Consider the following 23,072-nt stretch of genomic DNA (forward strand, 5'->3'; position numbering starts at 1 on the left):
ATGGACTGCAGTTCATGGGGTTACAAAGAGTCTCTGAGAGTAGGATCTTGGTCTGATTTTCCTTTTTACTTCTCCCTTGCCTGTCTATAGTGTCAGCATATTACTTTTCCTGAATAAATGTGTTGATTAAATGGGTAGATGGCTGATTGGTAGATAACCAGGGTGAAGGATTCTGAAAGTTATCTGGCTGTCAAATTGCTGTGTAAGTTACCGCTAAAAGTTATAGAAGAAATACATTTATTATCTGACTTATAATGTATCTGTGCCTATTAAAAAATTGTGTGTTATTTGTGCTTTTTTTTTTAAAGAAAAGAGTTTGTCTTAGGAGGGAGAAGCCTTAAATTTGTCTTCAAATTGTAAGGCATGAAGTACCTTCTTAAATTAAGAATGCTGTGTAACAGGTTTGCTTTTTCCTTCAAGACAACTGTGTAGTTCTTTCCAAGAACTCCCGTTTCTACAGGGAATTCTGGCTTTCACCTTTGAGAACATGACCCCCATCTTTGATTCTTCAGTAGTCATATGTATAGATTGACTATATTCTGTAGTGAGAAAATAAGTTTTCACAATATTACTGAAAAAATGCTTTTTAAAATTAAAAGAGTAAAAGGTATATCATATTAGTTATATGTATATATATATATATACACTTTAAAAATCCTCTTAGGCTTATATATTTCATAAAAGGGCCAATTTTGATTTGATAAAACTTCAATTCACTTAAGAAATATATCATTTATAATAGTAGAGCAGTGCAACAGAGTAGAAAAAGAAAGTATTCTTAAATGTTATTTATGGGACCTGTTACTTCTGTGACACTGTCATTGCATGCAGAACTATTACTAGAATAATAAATGTATCAAGATGCTACAACCAATGATTTCTTTTCATCTTTTTTCTCTAGAGTTAAAATTAGGCAATAAAAATTATGCTAAACTGATAATAAAAAAATGATAGACAACACTTAGTTTGTTTCAGTTAAAAGAGTAAATGTGCCAGTTCAACTGTTGAACTCTTTATGAAATGATTAAAACAGTCTACCATTTCTTTCCATATTCAAAAGGTGATAATTACTTTAAAATAAATTCAAAATTTACTGCCAAGTCAAAGGCCATGAAATGTAAAGTAAATTTCAAATTCTACAGTTAACTTTGTGTGACAGCTAGTGAAAGGCATACCTGCTTGCAAATCCATATTTGACCTTTATGCTGATATTACTAATATGAATTTTTTCTTTGAGTCTGTACTAAAATACAACTTAAAAATATTAAATGATGCATAATGTTTTCTTTCATACAAATAATATTTTTCTCAAGTTAATTTTTAAAGGTAAAGTCTCAAATGATTTCCATTTTGTTTTTAAATCCTCTGTTTAGGCTTTTTAATGTTATCTTTAGTTACATTATTTGAACAATAGATATTCATAAAAAGTATCAGACGACTCTATTTTTGGAGGAAGATCAAGTTCTGATTATACATATTTAAAATATTCATATTTAATGAACATTTGAAATGAATTATCTTTTGTAATCTAAGAATTATCTCTTTTTTAAGAATTGTAGTTTAATTTTGCATATGTTTTCTTAATTCAAGAAAGTATGTTATTTTACTCTTCACTTATATTAACATGAATAAATACAATTAGGTATAGAATACAAAAATATATTTTTCTGATTTTATATATGTATATTTTATAGTATATAAAAATAATAAAATTTTTTTCTATTATTTTTTCTTTTCACTGTTGACATGAAGTAGAATTAGGATATAATTTCATTTAGATGAGATGGCTGGATGGCATAACTGATGGCAATGGACATGAACTTGGGCAAACTCTGGGAGATGGTGAGGGACATGGAAGCCTGGCATGCTGCAGTCCATGGGTTCCCAAAGAGTTGGACATGACGGGGTGACTAAACAACAACAGTGATACAACCAGGAGTTGTTTTATCTTTTTAACTAGTGTAATGAAAGTGTACTTTAAAAAATCATAAAAGTAGATATTTAAACTCTAGCTTGTATGTCTGCTAAATCACTTCAGTCATGTCCGACTCTTTGCAACCTTATGGGCTATAGCCCACCAAGGTCCTCTATCCATGGAATTCTCCAGGCAGGAATACTGGAGTGGGTTGCCATTTTCTTCCCCAGGGGATCTACCCAATCCTGGAATCGAACCCGCATCTGCTGCATTGACAAGGCGGGTTCTTTATCACTAGAGCCACCTGGGAAGCCAGTATAAATTCTAGCATAATTTAATTTGATAAAGTTGTTTATTACTTAAAAACTCAATGCTTTTAAATTCCTTTGCCAACTACTGAACAGCAAAGGCCTTTGCCATCTGCCTCTATAGCTGGTGACCTTCAACACCCCCTGAGGGAGGTCAGGGTGGAGAGAGGCACTCTGTGCTCCAGGGAATCCGGTGGGACAGGTCTTTAGATACTTGGATGTTTTTAGAAACAGATTTTATGATCTAATCCTTGCATCTCCTCATATCTAGAGAAGCACTAAATCCCTTCATGGTGACATCAGATCCTCATGACTGACAAAAAAACCTTTTGTAAAATGAGTGCTTCATGGTATTGAACTCCCCCTTCACCAAAACCTTATATATTGTCTTTCGCCCACGACCCCTTTGGAGCATCTCTCAGAGCTGTCTGAGATGCTGCCTCCCAGGCCGCAGTCCTCATTTTCCCCAAATAAAACTTAACACACACACACACACACACAAACAACTCAATGCTTTCAAATTCTTTATTTATACTTGAGACAATAATTTTTCTTTTTCTTTTCTGTTTTATTTTTTTTATCATTTTTTACTCTCTGTTACCCCCAATGCCTCAGGGATATTTACACATGATGATACTGTCCAGGTGCGTTATAACCTGTGATTACCCTGAATTCTAGCTACTTGTCATATTAAATCAGTCAATACTTCCACAACATCTACTTAATACCAGTTCCTTGACATAGTTTGACATTACCCATATTATGAACAAAAATACTTGTTTTGAAGTGCTCTTCTTAATTCTGCTATAGATAATACTTGGAAGATATAAATATAAACAGCTAGTAATTATCAGTCTATATTCATTTCTAGGACTGCCACAACCAAATACCACAGACTGGGTCTTAAATGACAGAAATTAACTTTTTCACAGTTCTGTTTGCTTGAACTCTGAGATCGGTTCAGTTCAGTTCAGTCGCTCAGTCATGTCCGGCTCTTTGCAACCCCATGAATTGCAGCATGCCAGGCCTCCCTGTCCATCACCAACTCCCGGAGTTTACTCAAACTCATGCCCATCGAGTCGGTGATGCCATCCAGCCATTTCATCCTCTGTTGTCCCCTTCTTCTCCTGCCCCCAATCCTTTTCTGAGATCAAGATGTCAGCAAAGCTGATTTCTTCTGAGACCATTCACTTTGGCTTGGAGATAATCGTCTCCTACCTGAGTCTTCACACGTTCTTCGTTTTGTGGTGTCTGTGTCCTATTCTCCTTTCTTATAGAAAGACTAGCTATATTGGATTAGGGCCCAGCATAAAGATTTCATTTAATCCTAATTCTATCTTTATATGTCCTATCTCTAAATACAGTCATATTCTGAGACTAAGAATTTAAACATGTGAATTTGGGGACGCAAATCAGCCAGCCCATAACATTAAATCTAGGCAAGTTCATTTTGTCTTTAATTATCAGTGAAAAAAAATGGGTATTAATTATTACAGAAGTATGTGCTGTCAGGTTAAAGGGAAAATTTCTTTAAATTGATTGACTGAATGTTGATTCTTACTGATGCTTAGTTTGGCCACAGTTACATAACTTGACAGTTGGCATGCAGAGGAGCACAATTCAAAAGGAAATAAAGGGAAGTTTACTAAAAAGAAGACTGAACCTTTTCTAAAAACAATCCTTAATTATCATTTTACTTCATAGACTTAAAAGGTTGATCCTCCATCTTTCTCTTTTATTATGTTCCTCAGTCAAACAAATGCCTTTGCCTTCCTACTCTAGTACATACCAGAAACTACAAAACTACCTTTCATTACTCTCTAATGCACTTCCTCCTCTCCTTGCATATCCCATCCCACTCATCATCAGCATCTGGTCAGTTCCCAAATTTCACACGTTTTCTCTAATAAACTCTATTATCTTTTATTCCTAGATATTTTTTATATCTATATTTTATTCCATAGGGGCTTCCCTGGTGGCTCAGTTGATAAAGAATCTGCCTGCAATGCAGGAGACCTGGGTTTTATCTCTGGGTCAGAAGGATCCCCTGGAGAAGGAAATGCAACCCCCTCCAGTATTCTTGCCTGGGAAATCCCATGGACAGAGGCGCCTACTGGACTATAGTTCACAGGGTCGCAAGAGTCGGACACCACTTAGCAACTATATCACCACCACCACCATCCTTTATTCCCTTCTTCCTATTGCTGCCTTAGTTCAGTTTCTCAGTGCTTAAGTTCAATGGATTTCTTATGGAGTCTTAGGCTTACAAACTGGCTGCTTTAAAATCATCCTCCCCCATGTTGTCATAGCAGTTTTGTTAAAACGCAGCATTGATCAATTTACTCCATGGTTCAAAGTCTTTTAACAACACTCTGTACTGTTTAGATTTCAGTTCACACACAAAACCTTTCTTAAATCAGTTCCTTCCTTAGTTTTTTGTTTGTTTGTTTTGTTTTTCTTCTCTTTTATCCCTCAATCTTCACTACTCATTATCACCATGTAGGGCCATCCCTCCAACTATGCAGCACTGTATGTCCTTTTCTAAGTTTGTCAGCTTCATGCATCCAAAGTTTTAAGATGCATTTTCTGTTTAATGCTGTTTCTCTCTCCATCTTCTTCATCACCTTAACTCTTATTTACTTATAACACAGTTAAGATTTTCCCAAGAAGTATTTTATAAATGCATTAATACCCATTGAGATACCTACATGTTGGAAGTGATGCAAGTAAGGATGTGCTTCGGGAAATATGGAGGCTAGCTGATTTTATAGAATACAGTTGCAGTGTGTGCTTTACTCCAGGCTTAGGGGAGATGAAATTTTGAATTTTCAAAACCTTTGAAATTAAATCAGACACTAAACAACATGTATATGCATATACAACCAAAAATAACGAACAATAATTGTTAGGATATATGCATTATATTTTAGCTTTGAATTGAAGATATGCTAATACTTACACAATTTATTGTGATAAAAATGTGTCAGAATACTTTTGCAATGGAAGTTACATTCAGAGGCACCATATCTTTATAATTTCTATTCAGTTTTCTTACATTTATTTTGTTTTCCTCCTCCAGAATCATCCTGTCTATAGACAAATGCTATAGTATAGACCCAGACCTAGTTGGCGCAGCTGTAGATAGCAAGGTAATTGCATCAGCTGTGCTTTAATTTTGGCTTTGTGGGTCATTAGAGGAGGAGGATGTCTTTTTCATATGTTGTGTGCAGCAGATGCCAATTTTACTTGGTAGCTTCACCCTATTCCAGTTATGGAAATTTTTATGACTATTGAATCTAAATATTTATGGTTCATTCAACCTGTCAGGATGCTTTTGTTTGTCTACAGACTGTCTCATAACATGTCATATGATTACCATAAAACACTGTAAAATACCTTCTGGGAAAAAGAGCACTATAGATTTTTAACTAAATTTTCCAGTTTCTTTCCAGTAGTATATTTTATGGCTGAATATCAAACACCTGAATAAAGAATTTATAGTGGAAATAATGGCAGGATTCCATTTAATGAAGTGGAGTGCCTTAACTAGAATAGTTAAGTACTTAGGAAACCAGTATTCTAAAAAATACGCTATTAAAAATACCATATGGCATCAACAGACAACTTTTTTGTGTTTCAGTAAAATCTGCATTTAGTTTATTATACTATCTGTAAGTTAAGTCTGAAGTTTTAATTACTTGGTTGTGTCCAACTGTTTGCAATCCCATGGACTGTAGCCTGCCAGGCTTCTCTGTCCATGGAATTTTCCAGGCAAGAATATTGGAGTGGGTTGCCATTTCCTATTCCTGGGGATCTTCCCAACCAAGGGGTCAAACCTATGTCTCTTGAGTCTCCTTTATTGGCAGGAAGATTCTTTACCACCACACCATCTGGGAAGTCCAAATGACTTGCATAATTCTGAGTAATTAATGACAAAGCTGGGGTTCAAGAATTAGAATTTCTAACTGAGATCCTCTAAGATGACAGTATTCAAGATGTACTGAATGATATCCTTTTTTTAAACAGCAGAATGAAGAAAATTAAAATTTCTCTGTTACTGGTTATTTGTTGTTCAGTTGCTAGGTCATATCAGATTCTTGTCGACCCCATGGACTGAAGCATGCCAGGCTTCCCTGACCTTCACTGTCTCCCAGAGTTTGCTCAAACTTATGTCCATTGAGTTGGTTATGCTATCTAACCATCTCATCCTCTACCATACCCTTCTCCTTTTGCCTTCAAACTTTCCCAGCATCATAGCCTTTTCCAATGAGTCTTTTCCAGCTCTTTGCATCAGGTGGCCAAAATAGGGGAGCTTCAGCATCAGTACTGCCAGTTAAGGGTTGATTTCCTTTAGAACTGACTGGTTTGATCTTGTGGCGGTCCAAGGGACTCTCAGAAAGTGTTCTCCAGCAACACAATTCGAAAGCATCAGTTCTTTAGTGCTCAGCCTTCTTTATGGTACAACTCTCACATCCATACATGACTACTGGAAAAACCACAGCTTTGACTGTACACGCCTTTGTCGGCAAAGTGATGTCTCTGCTTTTTAATATGCTGTCTTGGTTTGTCTTAGCTTTCCTTCCAAGGAGCAAGTGTCACCATGGTTGCATTCAGCCCTGCAGTGATTTTGGAACCCAAGAAAATAAAATCTGCCACTGCTTCTACTTTTTTCCCCCTCTATTTGCCATGAAGTGATGGGACTGGATGCCATGATCTTAGCTTTTTAGTATTGAGGTTTAACCCAGCATTTTCACTCTCTTCTTTCACTCTCATCTAGAGGATCTTTAGTTCCTCCTCACATTCTGCCATAAGAGTGATATCATCTGCATATCTGAGGTTGTTGTTATTTCTCCTGGCAATCTTGATTCAGCTTCTGATTCATCCAGCTGGGCTTTTTGCATGATACACTCTGCATATACTTTAAATAAGCAAAGTGGGTTGCCATTTCCCCACCCCATGGGAAATCTTCCCAACTCAGGGATCAAACACGTGTCTCTGCATCTCCTCTATTGCAGGTGGATTCTTTACCTTTGAGCCACCGAGATTACATGCACTTATAGAGAACTTTCTGAACGAATGATTGAATAAAATGACTAAGTAACTGAAAAATTATAGCTAAATCTGACTGAGGAAATTTCTTAATTCAACAAAATTTATCTTAAGGATTATCAAGCATTGTAATATGTCATGTTAGTGAAATTTTTATTGGCAGATGTGTGTTTTTGACATTTTAATTTTAGTAATTTTTCTGTTACTAATGATACATTCTAGATGCAGATCTTAGTAGTTGGCAGTGTTCACTTAAATGTTAGGGTGTGGAGCAAACAAGGATTAGACAAAGACACTAAGAAGAAAAAAACTGGAAATGAGATGTCTATGAAGGACACTGAAAAGCTTCTGTACTTTCTTGAGTATCTATGAGGCCTTGTGTGCATGTTGAGAAAAGACCTGAAGAGACCCTAATATCTCAAATATTACTGAGCTTTAGGATCTGTATAACAAAAAATGAAATCTAAAGCATAGTTGTAAACTGTTGAAATATTAAAGGCGTACTCACACACAAATACACACTCAAAGACTTGGCAAATAGTGAAAGTTTTTTAAGGAACTCTCTGTTCATTCACTTACTTATCACTAGCCTAGTTGAGTAGAGACCTCAGTGGACACAGAAAATAAAGAATATTGACTTATAGAATTACTTCAAAAGATCACTAAACAAGCAGCAAAAATAACCACACACAGAAATACCAGGCATTGAGGGGAAGGCATAATGGAATGCAGTTTCCAAAGGTGATATTTAAAATATGCAACTGTCAAGAAAAAATTATGAGACAGGCAAAGAATCAAGAAATTATGTCCCATACAAAGGTAAAGCAAATCTATGTCCTTGAAGACATGACAGATATTGGACTTACAAAAGACTCTAAGTCAGCAGTTATGTGTATGTTAAAAAAAAAAAAAACAACTAAAGGAAACCACAGTATAAGAACTAACTGACAATATAGAAATGATGTTTTAATCAAATAGAGATAAATAACTGTTGGATTTCTTTTAAAAGAATAAAATAGATCTGGAGTTGAAAATCAATTGAGATTCCTCAGTATGAAGAAAAGAAAGGATAAACTTGAAATAAAGTTTACAGAGTATAAAAGACCTGTGGGACATCATCAAGCATAGCAACACAGACATGATAATGAGTCCATTTATTTGAAAACATGGTAGATTAAAAAAAGCTAGTCCCAAAAGGCTTCATGAGATATGAAATGTCCAGTTGTTACCAGGGGCTGGGGGAAGGAAAGGTAAGCAGTGACTGTCATTGGTTGTGGTGTTTCTTTTAGGGGTGATGACAGTTTCCTAAAATTAGATATTGGTGATGGTTGGAAAACCCTGTAAATGAACTGAAACACTGAACTGTACACTTTAAAAGAATAAATTCTGTATATAAATTTTACCTCAGTAATGTGATAGGGATGAAAATATAGATTTATGAGCCATTAAAATAAATGCTAATTTTAAGAATATGCATATAGAGTGCTTTTTAGACAGAAGAAAGCAATGCAAATAGAATTAACTACCACACTACAGATAGTAGCCATGATATTTAATAAAAGCTTGTGGGCTAGAATTAAGTAATTTATACTCTTTCTGAGTACTTTTCACAGGAGTTTGCTTGTATCTTTCTGGTTATAAACTTTGTTCTCCATTTTGTTAGTTTTAAATCCTAACCGTTGTATCATACTCTGCAAGGGCAAGGATTATATCAAGCTCATGTTTGCACCTCCCATGACACTATGTTCAGTGTCTTGTGTGTTGCACTTTTTCAATCCACATTTGTTGATGAATAAATGAATGCTGTGTCATAAAAGTGCTGTGAATTCTTTCCTATTACTCAGTTTTAGAGATGTTTATAATTTTCATCAGGCTCTAAATAACTTATGCTAGTCTGATGTAGAGAAAGCTATAATAACTCGGAAATTATTCAAAATGAAATCAGGAGTTTTGTGAATCAGACTCATGTTCTCAAACTTACAGAAACTTGAATCACCAAGTCAGATGGATATTAACCCAGACATTTTTCCACGTCTGGGTATGATTCTAAATTAATATGATCATGACCCATAGATTTATATCAAACTTGCTTCATGTCAAATTAGACCCATGCAGAAATATTCAGATGACTTCAAGAGCAAAATATTTGGTTTTCCTCTTATTCATACAGTTTCCAGAATGTCCTGAAACTAAAACTCTTTAGCTAACCCTATTATTATTTCTAATCTTTATTTTATTACATTTAAAATTTAAAAAATATATTTTTCATTAATTTTTATTGGAAGATATTAAGATCTGATTTGTTAAGTAGTTGTGAATTTCTCTCTCAATCCTATAAGAATGCTTTCAACATTGAAATGTAAGTGATTTTTCTTCTCAAATATTTGAAAATAAACAACATTATGTCTTGGGTAAATCTTTCTCTGGATATATGTGTATTCGAATATGCTAAGTAACCATGTTTGTTTCTTGGCAGGGGGACATCCAGCAGTTGTTGATCATAGGTGACCCCAAAGCAGCATATGACTACTGTGAGCATTATAGTCCAGACTGTGATTCCTCAGCTCCCAAGGCTGCTCAGGCTCAGGAACCCCAGGTCGACGAGGTGAGGAGCGTAAGATCAGGGCAGGTTTTCTCATTGCAGTGGTAATGACATGGTTTGCAGTTTCAAGTTGTGTCTCTATTTATTCACTTTTAAGTAAACTATACCTTTATTTAATAGTGTTTTAATGAGCAACTAACACTTTCACTCTTTCACTAATATTTCAAAGGAGATGCAATTTGAAGAAGATTTTTGATGTTTGTTTCAATCTCAAGTATTTTGTTACTTAATTTCTTAGAAATATAGTTCCCTTATACAGTGTGTAGAGGAGGATTTTTTTTTTTAGAGGGAGATGAGAAAAGAGATAATTTCTCCAACATTTATTTTTTCCTTGTTACTTTTATAATTAAAGCAACCTCATGACAAGGATAACTATTTTCTAGTATACTTGCCATATCTTCAAGCCTTTGACAATTTGTGCAGATGAAAGAAGGGATGTTAGTGCTATCTTAACGTTTTCAGGCTGTGTTGAATATTTAGAGACTCTTTTTTTTTTCCATTTCTTATATGGTTATGCTACATTGATATGTAAGTTTTCCTTTTCTTGCACAAGACTTGAGACAAAGAGCAATGGAATGAAAAGCAGTATGAACCGATTGCAGTAACTAGATGTTCATATACTTTGATTAACTCTGCATTAGTTTATTTGAAGCTCCAGTGTGAAACCATTTTTCCAGGCTGCTTTTACAAGAAAATTCACCATAATGAAATTTGACCCTGTTCTCTCTCAGATAAAAAATATGTACATTTAAGTTAGCAACAGTCGTTTTGTCAGACTTGAATATCTCAAAGAACAAAAATATAGTACAGTGTACCTTTTATGCAAATTTTTAGGTAAAATTTGTTAATGTGGATTTTCTGGAAATTAAAAAGCAAATTCTGGAAGGAGTTGAGTCTTTAGTTGAGTGCGAAACTTTTTATTTCTTTTTTAAGATGAAGAGTTTAACATTTTAGGAGTTACGGTGGAAGTTTATAAACATCAAGATTATCCTTATCTTTGAAAATAACTCAAATAGCTTTCTTCTTGACTTTTAAAATACTATGAAGTACCATCTTGTGAGTTTTTTATTTAGAGCAGGTTAAGATCTTATCTCTTAGTTTTAGTTTACTGTTATTTCTGCATGTGAATGAAATTTGTGTTTTACTAATTTCTGACATTACTTTTCTTTTTAAGGTATGTTAGTGAATTCTGTTGCACTGACTTTTTCCATAATTTAATATTAATTTTTTTGAACTAGAGTAAAGCTTTAAGAAGCTAAAAGGAAAACAAATATGAGAGAATAAAAGAGAAATTACTTGGATGTTTGTGTTTGCCTGTCTCCCAGTTCTCAAGTGCTTCATTCTTTTTATTCCCTCATGGTTTATTAGAACAATCTGTGAATTCCCTCATGATTTACTAAAACATTCTAATATCTTCAGGTTTAGTGTTTTTATATCTTAGACACTATGTGGAGACTCAATATTAAAATTTATAACATTTAGTATATATGTTCAAGACAGATGAGATTTATTAATGTTTTGCTCCTGTTTTAAGAAAGATAAGTCTTGTTCTTTTTAGCAACAGATATGGCTCTGATTTTTGGAAGAATGAAGGTATGCATTCTTATTATATCACCTTGAGCTATTTTATTCCCATGTTTTAATGCTATTATGTAAGGTAAGCTGAGTTATTTTAAGGCAAAAATAATAGTTTTAACCATTTTTATCTTAAATTCATTAAAAAGTAGGTGTTCCCTTTTTTACTTTAGTTGTTGATTCATAAGTTTAACATTCTGCTGGTAAGTCAAATTTGTTTTTACTAGAAACATCTGATGAGGAAAAGAATGTACTGCTGTGATAAGGACTGCATGAAAATCTTGTTGGGTGATCCAATAATAGCATTTCTTAGTTTCTGTATTGCATATGTCATCTAGAACAATTTTTTTGAAGAATCAGCTCTCACTTTTCCCCCCAATACTAAATTACATTGATACTTCAGTAAGAAAAATCTTTTTTACTAGTATGAAAAACACCTGGTTAATAGACTTGTAAGCCATCCTTATATTACTTTTTAACTATAGCCATTTTTGTATCATTATACTACAAGTATGCATTTTAATAATTGTACAACAGATATTTTGCCTATGCAAAATACAAATGCAATGTTACCAATACAATATAGTGCAAAATTAGAGCATCAAACATACATGTTGTACTTTACATTGCTTAATTTTCCATTAATAAATTTGTGACAATCACATATTATCATTCTGATTTGGATTAATAAATATCAATTTATTTTATAAATTAACTCAAATGTGTTTTCTTCAACTTGTGATTTTGTATGGTTCATATCTTCTAAAGAGCATGTTTTAATTCATTCTTAAGAATCACTTTTTATTGATTGGTTTGGTGTTTGGTGTAACATTGTATCATAATCAGAGTAAAATATAAAATGATAGATTTAAATACAGTGTTAATATGAAACTATTATTCAACTTAAACTTCCATGATACCATTTATATAGCGAAGTAACCAATATTAAAATTATGGTGGTTTGGGAATTTTTCTACCATGTTAAATAATCCTTCTGTCTTAATTAGAAAATTGGATGTTAAATCTGCATATAGTTCTTTCTTAATATATTGAATATAACACAGACTGCAATGTCCTATGTACAGTAGGGAATTAACATTCTTATTTTTTGTATCAGTATAAAACATGAAAAGGAAGAAGCAGCAAGAGAAAAACACTGTTTTATAAAGAAATTTATTACCTTTAATTTTTTGCACTTAATATATATCAGATATCTTAGTTCTCATAGTTACACAGATACTTGCGATGCCACTATTTTTCTAACATCTTGAAAAAGAAAAGACTTAACAACGTTTCCAGAAAAAGTCCTCTTCTCCTCACATATTTTAACTTATGCTAGGCAACTCCCAAATCGTAGGTGAAATTCTACCACTGCACATCTTTTTGCACATATTCATCTGATTAATTATAACTAGTTCTCTCTTCTTTACCTGTCTTTGAGGCATCACAAAATTCTGTAGTAAAAAGGGAGAATCATTTCCAAAAACAGGTTGTAAAGCTTCATGTAGACCAGCAAATTCCTTCATGTAGACCATGGTGTCAATATCCTTCAGAGGAGATGTTGTTTAAAGAAATAAGGAGAAAAGAAGCAATGATTCTTTTCACTGACTTCTGGATGGCTCTAAGAAAAGCATGTGCTTTCATGCCTAGGATAGTGAGCACATTACTTCCTTCATTATTCTACCACCACAGCTAATCTGGTTGATCTCCATGTAGAAAAAGTTAAAACAGAAGAGAGAATTATGGAGGTTAAAAGAGGTTTCTTCCTATAAGGAAAAAAAAAAGAAAAACATGATATAAAGACAGTAAAGGTAACTGGCTACTTTGAATAACAGGCTTCATTCAAGATGTATTTAAGATGCTTTTAAATTGTTTATTTTTACAATCCTTTTTGTGATTGGTTTGCAATATGTTTCATTATATGTCTTTATGAAATTTGCATTCATTTGCATTGCTATAGCTAATAGTGCTTATTAGAAGGTCCAGTGATCACAAGTCTCTAAAAGACATGGTGTGAAGTGTTATTTTTCTGGTGCATTGAAAGGGAACCATTGGCAATTTTAAAAGGCCAAGAGAGGTCCACTTGGGATATAATTGAAATTTTACCAAATACTTAGGGATTTCCAAATAGGCTGCTTTTAGCATATATGTGTGTGTGTGTGTATACATGCACACACAAATGTATATATGTACCTAAGTATATATATACATAAATATACTAAACATAATATATGTACATATACATACACAAATGTATGTATATGTATACATAAAGATATGTTATAAATAATATGTGCATATATATTAGCATTTTAGCTTATTGATTTGCTGCTTAATAAATATGTTTGCTATATATGACCTTAATAGATTTACAGTTATTTTGATTAAAACCAATAATACATGTCTAAGATTAAAATTTCAGTAGATATATTTGGCTTTGAAGGTGAACATAGTTTCCTCATAATTAAGTATTAATTATTTTTCTAATCCCTTTATTGAGAAACATATTTTTCTCTCTTAATTTTTTTAATAAAAAGCAATCTAGTATTCCATCTTTCAGTTTGAGTTACATTTACATGTTTTAAGACACCCAAGTGTTATGCTCTTTTTCAATAGAAAAAACACAATATTTGTAAAAATTTACAGTGTGTTAAGTATAAACAGGTCTAATTTTGAATCTTTTAATGGTTCCAACTGTGCTCATTTTGATCTTAAGTTGACAACAAATTAGTTATTTCTGAATAGATTTTAGATTTTTTCCCACTGGTTCTATTATTCCGAATAGAATATAGAATCATTTCATGTTCCTTCTGTTCCCTTTCTTTATTCTCTCCCCTTTCCATCCCACAACTGATACGAAAATTATTTCATACTTGGGAAGACTATTTTTAAACATGCAGTTCAATGAAAAGCAAAATTGAAATTGCTATAAATAAAAGAGGTTTGTGTAGCAGTTTCTACAAATCCAAATTAACATGAATATTTAATAACTATGGACAACAACTATGTCCAAGTATGTAACTGCTATGTTTGAATTAATATTAAGAATTAAAAGTTTGAATTAATATTCTAAACTTTTAATTTCCTCACACTCCTAACCACTGTTCTTCTGCTCTTAGAAAACCTGCTTTATCAGTATTTTATTATACTCTATATATGATAGTATTACTTCTTGTAACACAAGTAATATTTAAATAACAGTATTTCCTTGTCTCTTAACTTTACCAGTAAAAAGTTAAGAACATGATTCCCATTTTGTTAATAGTATTACCAGCAACTAACAAAATTGCCTGATATTTTTTCCTTTGCAATGTAGTATGCACCTGAGGATATAATGGAATATGACTATGAGTATGGGGAAGCAGAATATAAAGAGGCTGAAAGTGTAACAGAGATACCCACTGTAACTGAGGAGACAATAGCACAAACCGAGGTAAAAGCATAGTAGAACCTTTGTGTATGGTGTCCTGGTATTTGTCATCTTGTGGTTCCTTATTGTTCCCTCTCCCTCAGACTTACCGTCGCTCTTTCATTCATCTCATTTCTATGACCCAATAACTGATTTTTATTTGACAGTAGTAGCTGTCCTGAAGGACTGATGCTTGGTTTGCTTCGCTTATTCTTCCTTTCATCCATGCTCTTCATTTCCCTTTTCATTTTATTTATGTTTTCCATTCCATCTTTCACCACATTTTACAGAAAAAGAAATTCAGTTTCAAAATGAAGATGAAGACAGTGGCCACTAATTCAAAGGAAAAGTCCAAAAAGTTTACACCCCCTAAATCTGAAAAATTTGCATCCAAGAAGAAGAAAACTTATCAAGCAGCAGCAATGGCCAAGCTAGGGGTAAAGGTAGCAAAGAAAAAGCAATCAAGATCTCTCCTAGATAAGCTGGAAGATCTCTGATGATGAGTCATTGTCCTAACCCAACTAGATAAATACTCATCTGGCTAATGCAATATCCTAATTAATCATGCTTTCTATAGATTTTGGATTACCTTAGCATGTTTACTAATTACTTTTCTTTTGAATTCACTATTAGGCAAATATTGTGGATGATTTTCAAGAATACAACTATGGGACAGAAAGTTACCAGACAGAAGCTCCTAGGAGTGTATCTGGATCAAATGAGGTAATGTTCGTGGACAGTATTAAATCACAGTTCAAATTTTTAAATGTGCACTAATTCTTGATATATTTTACTCTGGAAGAATCTATAACCTCTGAAAAGTTTGATGTGTTTATTCCTTTACCGAAGTAAGAGAAACAATAGCACTGGCTCACTATTACTAAAAACAGTTCATTTAAAATTAATCCCAATTCAGGTTTGCATGACTCTGCTTCATGCAAACGCTAAACTGATCAAACTGAATTGGCTGCCATCATTTTCTTGATTGCTCCTGGGATAGAGCAATCTTCTCAAAATGTTGTGATTAAGGTTACTCACAACATGACCTTTTTGTGAGGAGGAAAATCCTCCAAAAAAAAAAAATTGTATCATCAAATGATACAATTAGAATTTACTCCATCTGACCAATAAATCATGCATTTTTATGACACAAATATTTTGAGAAAATATAGTCTTGGTTGATTTTAATGTTTGTTTACATTTTCAAACTTAATTATGGTTAAAATAATATTTCTTAACTTTTCCCAGTCCTTTCTATGAAAATATTTAAGTATATTCAGGTACGAATTAGAACGATCTTCCTGAATTTCATATTATGCATATATTCCAGTTATGAGAAAATAAGTATACAATTCAGTTTAACTTTGTTAAATTTCTTCACACCTGGTATGAGGATTAACTGAATCAATTTAATTAAAAATTTTACATCACATGTGTCCCAGTGAGACTTTACATGAAAAAACATATTTTAGAATAATAACATTTTAGGGAAAGAACAGATTTCAAGTCCAAATCTTGTCCAAGAAAATCCAAATTAATCAAGTTAATCGTTTTCCAAAAATGGTTATCTTAAGATGTTTATTTACATGTCCAAATTTTCAACTTTTTAGCTCAGAGCTATGAGCACAGTACTATTCTGATTCTGGATAATATGTACTCTGTAATGATGGTATATCATCATTGTCTAAGAATACAAAATATTATGGTTATTGGAAATTTTATTTTAGTTAACAATTGCTGAATTAATCATTAGCCACTTTTTTCATTCACATGACTTTATGTAACATACTTATTATTAAGTATTATTCTATTATATAGATTTGCTATGTCATAGCAAACAAGTTATTTCAAACTGAAATTCAAAAGTAGCAAAATACATTATTTAATCTGAACTTCATCAAAATCATAGCATGACCAAAAATTACCTAATGAATGTTATTCAGATTTATGATATTAATGAGTAATTATTTATAAAAAGGAAATTATACTAGTGTTATTTTTCTATATCTCTGTTAGTGGTTTTGATATAATTATATCACATTAGAGTCTTGATATAATTTTTACTTTTAAGTGAATAGGCTCATACTCTTTATGAGACTATACAGTGATCTATTTTATTGTATTAAATTCTGAGGATTATAATTTATATTTTCTTTGCTTTAAAGAACTCTTTGTGATATAATACTGCGCTAAATACTTGGAGCTCTGAGTAAATATTGCAATGATAAATCTCAATATTGGCATTAATATTTTATTTTTTGGATTGAGAGTCAAACTTACATAGCTTTTCTGATAGAAATTATATTTCAGTATAAGGCTCTGTGAGATCTGAAAACTAAGTTAAGCTTTAACTAAATATTACATATATATATTATTTGAGTCAAATTATAAAGTAGATATCAAATTGCATAACAAGTTTTTTCCAATGAACAAGCAAATACACATGTTGAATCTATGTGAATATTTGCAGTTTATTGACAAAGATGCTTTGAAAGCAATATTTTCTTGTGCATTCCAATGTACAAAAGTATTCCTTTCAATGATGTTGAAAGACTATCTTTCCCAGCCTTCTGACTTGCTTGAGTAGTACTCAAACCACTTCCCATCACATGCCATCAAACTGTATTTGCAAATGCTTACCTTGCTTTACTAACAGTAAACTTCATTTCTTTAATTCCTTATAACATAAATTAATAGCCAAATCCAGTTGAAGAAGTATTTACTGAAGAATATCTAACTGGAGAGGATTATGATTCCCAGAGGAAAAATTCTGAGGATATGCTATATGAAAACAAACAAATAGACGGCAGGGACTCTGATCTTCTGGTAGATGGAGATTTAGGCGAATATGATTTTTATGAATATAAGGAATATGAAGATAAACCAACAAGCCCCACTAATGAAGAATTTGGTCCAGGTGTTCCAGCAGAAACAGATATCACAGAAGCAAGTGTAAGTCAGTATTATGCTCTGTGTCATTGTGTGTCTTATTTCTGGTGTATTTTCATGTTCATCTTCATGTCTTTTCAGGTGTAAAATATACATTGTTCTTATATAAATCATGAGTATTGATCACTACTAAGAGACCTTGATAGATTCTTCCTCATGGAGCTCTCAGGCCACACTACTGGAGTGTTCTTTCGAAAGAATAATCCCTAATAGAGTTGTATCCAAATTTTCTTATCACTGATAAGATTAAATCAGTCATTGTCATTCTGGATATCAAGACTATTTTCTAACTTTTAAACAGTTTAATTGACCTTTCTTATCTGGTGAAGTTCAGTAGTCCACCATATTAATTATCATCTTATTGTTATAATTATTAGTATTTAAATGTTTGAACCTCTTTACTAATTTATTCCCACTACTTCCATTATTTTGATTTTAATTTGAAGGCACTTTTTGTTTATTGCCTTGGAATAATAGCTGAGGTCAACAGATAGCATTATTTTTGTATAATATATCTTTAAGAAGCAATTGTTCAATCTCACTCAAGATTTAGCGTTAATGTTCATTGTGTTTTCCTTTGTATATTTTCAGTATTTAAAACTTTAATTGGTTTCTATGTTAAAAAGTATATTTTAATAGATTGTTTAAATGCACTTATATGATTAACCTTTTAAAAATACTTAAATAGCCTTATTTACTTAAAGACAGGCTGCTTGAATTTTTCACTCAACAGATAAATGGGCATGGTGCATATGGAGAAAAAGGACAGAAAGGAGAACCGGCAGTAGTTGAACCTGTAAGTACTGGGGTGAATACATTGTAAAGGTTGGTACAGTGATTTGTATCATGAGCTATCACTGTTGTAAATTATTATGCATGCTCATGTAGTACCACTGAAAATTCTATATGTCTAAACATTTATAATGCCACAAGTAAGTGAGTTAAAAATCCAGTTCTGACAAGTAGAATTTCAGTAAATCAAAAAAACAAAAAGATAGAGAATTTTGGGATTTGAAAATAGCTGACAATCTTTTAATCTAATTCTTTCCTTTTATAACTAAGGGGTTTAAGATCTAAAGGGTTTAAGTAACTTTCCTGAGGTTCAAACGTTTGGTAGTTGATCTATGACCTGAATTTGTCTCTTCTATTTTCCAGTTCAGTGATTTTTCCTTTAAGTGCCATGACTTTACATAATTAGAAATATATTATTTAACACAGCACTTATTTGTTTCATATCCAAATCACATCATATAATTATATGAAAACATTCTTTTTAAAATTTGCCTCCTTTTCTTCCGTTGGAAGAAAAGTGACTTTCAGATTTATATTAGTGTTACTACCACTCACGATATTGGTAAGAAGGAAATTCTTATTGGAAATCAACCTTACTATCATTCTCCTTAATCAGCAATTTGGGGGAAAATATTGCATTAGAAATAAAGGAAGTATGTTGAACTGCCTCAAGCTTATGAAAATCGTTTCAGAAACTGCAAGGACAAAATTTTTTTTTAAGTGAAGGAGGAAGATAAACACAAAAAAGATGCATCTCTGAGAATATTGTAGCCTATTACCCCAAAATCTGAGAAAGCACATCATATGCTCACCAACATCTTTAAAAACTATTTTCAGAATAAATTTGTCTTTGTTATTCAAAGTTACAACTAACTTTTAAAATGACAAGACAATTTTCAGAGTAGAATCATAAACTTTTAGAATTGGGTTCTTATCCTGAAATAGTATTCTATTTCTTGTCTATTTAAGAACTTACATTTATGACCAATTCTTTAACGTGGACTTTACTCCTGTTTTCCTGAATTAAAGTGCTTAGGTGCTCTTTCTCCCACCCTTTCATTCACACAGCAAACATTTATCATGTTCTTGCTATGTACCAGGTGTTATTCTGGCTGCTAGCGAAAATTTGGTTAAATGTATTTGCCCTTTTGGGGAGCACTTAGTATATTCTTTTTGTAATATTACTTATCTGAATATTTGTTTCCTTGCTAATTAGTTTGTAGATTTTCTCAGGACAGGAATTATGTCTTATATGGTTTTGAATTTCCTCGCTCCCCTGTGCAAACATGCTTGTAATTATCTTTGTATGTAGGAACAGATAATTCACCTTTTAAAGTGCTGTGATGTGGTGCTTTCATAGAGCCAGTTCGATAAGAGGTTAGGGGTTCCATTGCCCTAGTAATGACTTTATCTTTTCTTTAACTGTAGGGCATGCTTATTGAAGGACCACCAGGGCCTGCAGGACCTGCGGTATGTAATGTTTTAAGATTATTTTTGTCTTGATTTTTTTAATCAGATATAAGATTTCTATTATATTGTTGAATTTATAAATTTTATTTGAGTATGGAGCTTTCCTGATGACTCAGTCAGTAAAGAATCTGCCTGTAATGCAGGAGACCTGGGTTTGATCCCTGGATTTGGAAGATCACGTAGAGGAGGGCATGGCAACCCACTCCAGTATTCTTGCCTGGAGAATCCCCATGGACAGAGAAACCTGGTGGACTACAGTCCATAGGGTCACAAAGAGTCAGACATTCCTGAGCGACTAAGCACACACACACATTTGAGTATTGAATTACAGAAGCAAGTACTTGGAGGACCTGGTGACCTTAAATCAGTTTCTGATTTGGCTATCCAAATGATACTCTTTTGAGAGCTATGAAATTAAATTTTGTTTTAAATATTTTTTGTTGCTTAGTTATCTCTGACTTTTCTAACCTGATCTTCACCTTTGTACCTGAAAATTATAAAATTATATAAAGGTCTTCTTTCTTTTCTTTTTAGAGGTATAAGCATATCTCAATGAATGGAGTTGAGAATTCTAAATAGACTATAGCTGCCTTTATTGTACTACTGAATGTAGTGATAACAGCTTCCATTGTCATTTTTTAGTAAGGCTGTTGTTACTCATCAATTTTTCTTTTTGTCAGGGAGTAGTACTGATCTGACTTTGTAAGAAATCTTCTTTCTTTTGTAAAATTAATTAAATTCTTGTCATGTGAATTAAATATATATACCCATGCCTATAAATACTTACATCCATAGAAGAAGATAAATGATTTCTAGATTTCAACATCGTGGTCACATTTTTGCAGTCTAATTGAATGAGTATACCATTTCTTTCACAAGAGCTGAGAACCAGCTTCCGCCTCAGGGACTATACACTGGCAGGATCTCCTTTTCGTTCTTCCATGGAATGTCTGTGTCTACCCTGAGGACAGCCTTGTAGAGGAAGAGTTGAGTTAGCAATAAAGTGGCCCCTATATGTTCTCTTTTTATGGGAAGTTTAATAGGCCAGTTGTTTGGGAGAAAGTGTTTATGAAATATAAATAGGTTCGTCTTTGGTTTTGGTAGGATGAATTTGCCTGAATACTAATTAAGTCAGGAATCTGACTCATCATGGTTTATTTCTCTGTAGGGTCTTATGGGTCCTCCAGGTCTACAAGGCCCCACTGGACCCCCTGGTGACCCTGGCGAGAGGGTAAGTGAAGGGATTCAAAAGAATGCAATTTAAATAAAAAGAAATAAAATATATTCTACAAATTTAAGATATTATTTTTCTCACTTGAATAATGTGAGTTCAATGTGCAAAGTTTTGTTTAACTTTTCTAACTATAATTTTAAAAATAAGAGGAGAGACAATGCCTTAAGATCTAAGATATAATTAGTAAGAAATTTGTTATTATTTATAATCAGTTTTCATTTTGATATGAACCTGATACATTAGAGCAAGTTCTTCCTTTGGAATTAAGACATATTTTTCCAGGAACTACAATGACTGTTTAGCTGAATGCTGTTAGAATGAGTTAATAAGCCTGCATCCTAATTTGAAGATCGTGTCCTGGGTCACATGGTGAAATAGACTATTTATGTTAAGTCTGTCGAAACTCTTCTTGCAAAATCCCTTTTTTCTTCTTCCTTGAATAGCAGTAAATTTACGTATCATTTAAATTATGTAAAACTAGTGCAGTGAAATATAGTCCTCTCTAGATATACTTACTATTAATAAAAGAAGATTAACCAAGGAGTAGAGGACAAATAAAAAATTAGGTAATGTAGAGTTACGGCATTCAAAGTTATTCAGTTTTTAATAATTTAATTATTTTGTTTATTTATTAATTTTGTGATTTCATTTACTTCCCTAGGGTCCTCCAGGACGTCCTGGTTTACCAGGGGCTGATGGTCTACCTGGTCCTCCTGGTACCATGTTAGTGTTACCGGTAGGTATTTTTATTGTTGTAAAGATAACCTGATGTTTTGTCATCCTATTGCTGAAAAATATTGCAGAATCATATTATAGATCAATCAAAAATCTACTATATGAGATAGAGATACTTGAAATGAAGAAGCCTCCAGTAACTGGAAAATTTAATAAACCAAAATTCTGGTAAATATTAACTTTGAAGTAGAACTAAGCCTTTATTATTTTATTATATTTTGACAACAAAGCTTAGAGGACTTAGTATTTTTAATTGTGTACTTTATCCTGAGTCATATGGGTGACATGCATTTCATGTATTACATAAAACTCGTATACTGTTTACCACCATATAGACACTAGTTGATACTTTTTAAATAACATATATTTATACAGTTATTATTCATTGCCCCCAAATTGTTTAGTTTATCTTAAGATTACTTTTTAAAGTTGCACGGAGGATTAATATTAAAATGACCTTACTACCCAAAAGCAATGCAATCTCTATCAAATTACCCATGTCGTTTTTCACATAACTAGCAATAGAATAAAATAAAAAAATCCTAAAATGTACATGGAACCATAAAAGGCCCAGAATTCAATGTGATACTTAGGAAAATGAACAAAGCTGGAGACATAAGTTTCCCAGACTTCAGATAATACTACAAAGTTACAGTAATCAAAACAGCATACTACTGGCACAAAAAGGCAAAAGGATCAATGGAACAGAGGAGAGAGCCCAGAAATAAACTGACATACCTATGGTTAATTAATCTTTGATAAACAAGGAAAGAATATACAATGGGGAAAAGCCTGTCTTTTCAGCAAGTAGTGTTGGGAAAGTTGGACAGCCAAATATTAACCAATGAAGTTCAAACATACCCTCACACCATACACAAAAATAAACTCAAAATGTTTTAAAGATTAACTGTAAAATGTGATACCATAAACCTTCTAGAAGAGAACATAGGCAAAACATTCTTTGACATAAATCATGACAATGTTTTCATGGGTCAGTCTCCCAAGGTAATAGAAATAAAAGCAAAACACAAACA

The 23,072-nt window shown here is 32.7% G+C and overlaps 1 protein-coding gene across 1 annotated transcript in view; it reads left to right on the forward strand.

Moving 5' to 3' along the window:
- The window catches only part of COL11A1 (collagen type XI alpha 1 chain), a 214,344-nt gene that overhangs the window by 55,997 nt on the left and 135,275 nt on the right, over positions 1-23,072 (forward strand). The window contains exons 5-12 of the mRNA XM_020906100.2: positions 9,749-9,877; positions 14,766-14,882; positions 15,492-15,581; positions 17,556-17,810; positions 18,541-18,603; positions 20,028-20,069; positions 21,238-21,300; positions 21,965-22,039. Of these exons, the coding sequence (XP_020761759.2) occupies positions 9,749-9,877; positions 14,766-14,882; positions 15,492-15,581; positions 17,556-17,810; positions 18,541-18,603; positions 20,028-20,069; positions 21,238-21,300; positions 21,965-22,039 (834 nt within the window). The remainder of the gene's footprint in view (positions 1-9,748; positions 9,878-14,765; positions 14,883-15,491; positions 15,582-17,555; positions 17,811-18,540; positions 18,604-20,027; positions 20,070-21,237; positions 21,301-21,964; positions 22,040-23,072) is intronic.

This window comes from Odocoileus virginianus, chromosome 5 (genome assembly GCF_023699985.2).
Source record: "Odocoileus virginianus isolate 20LAN1187 ecotype Illinois chromosome 5, Ovbor_1.2, whole genome shotgun sequence".
Lineage (NCBI taxonomy): Eukaryota > Metazoa > Chordata > Mammalia > Artiodactyla > Cervidae > Odocoileus > Odocoileus virginianus.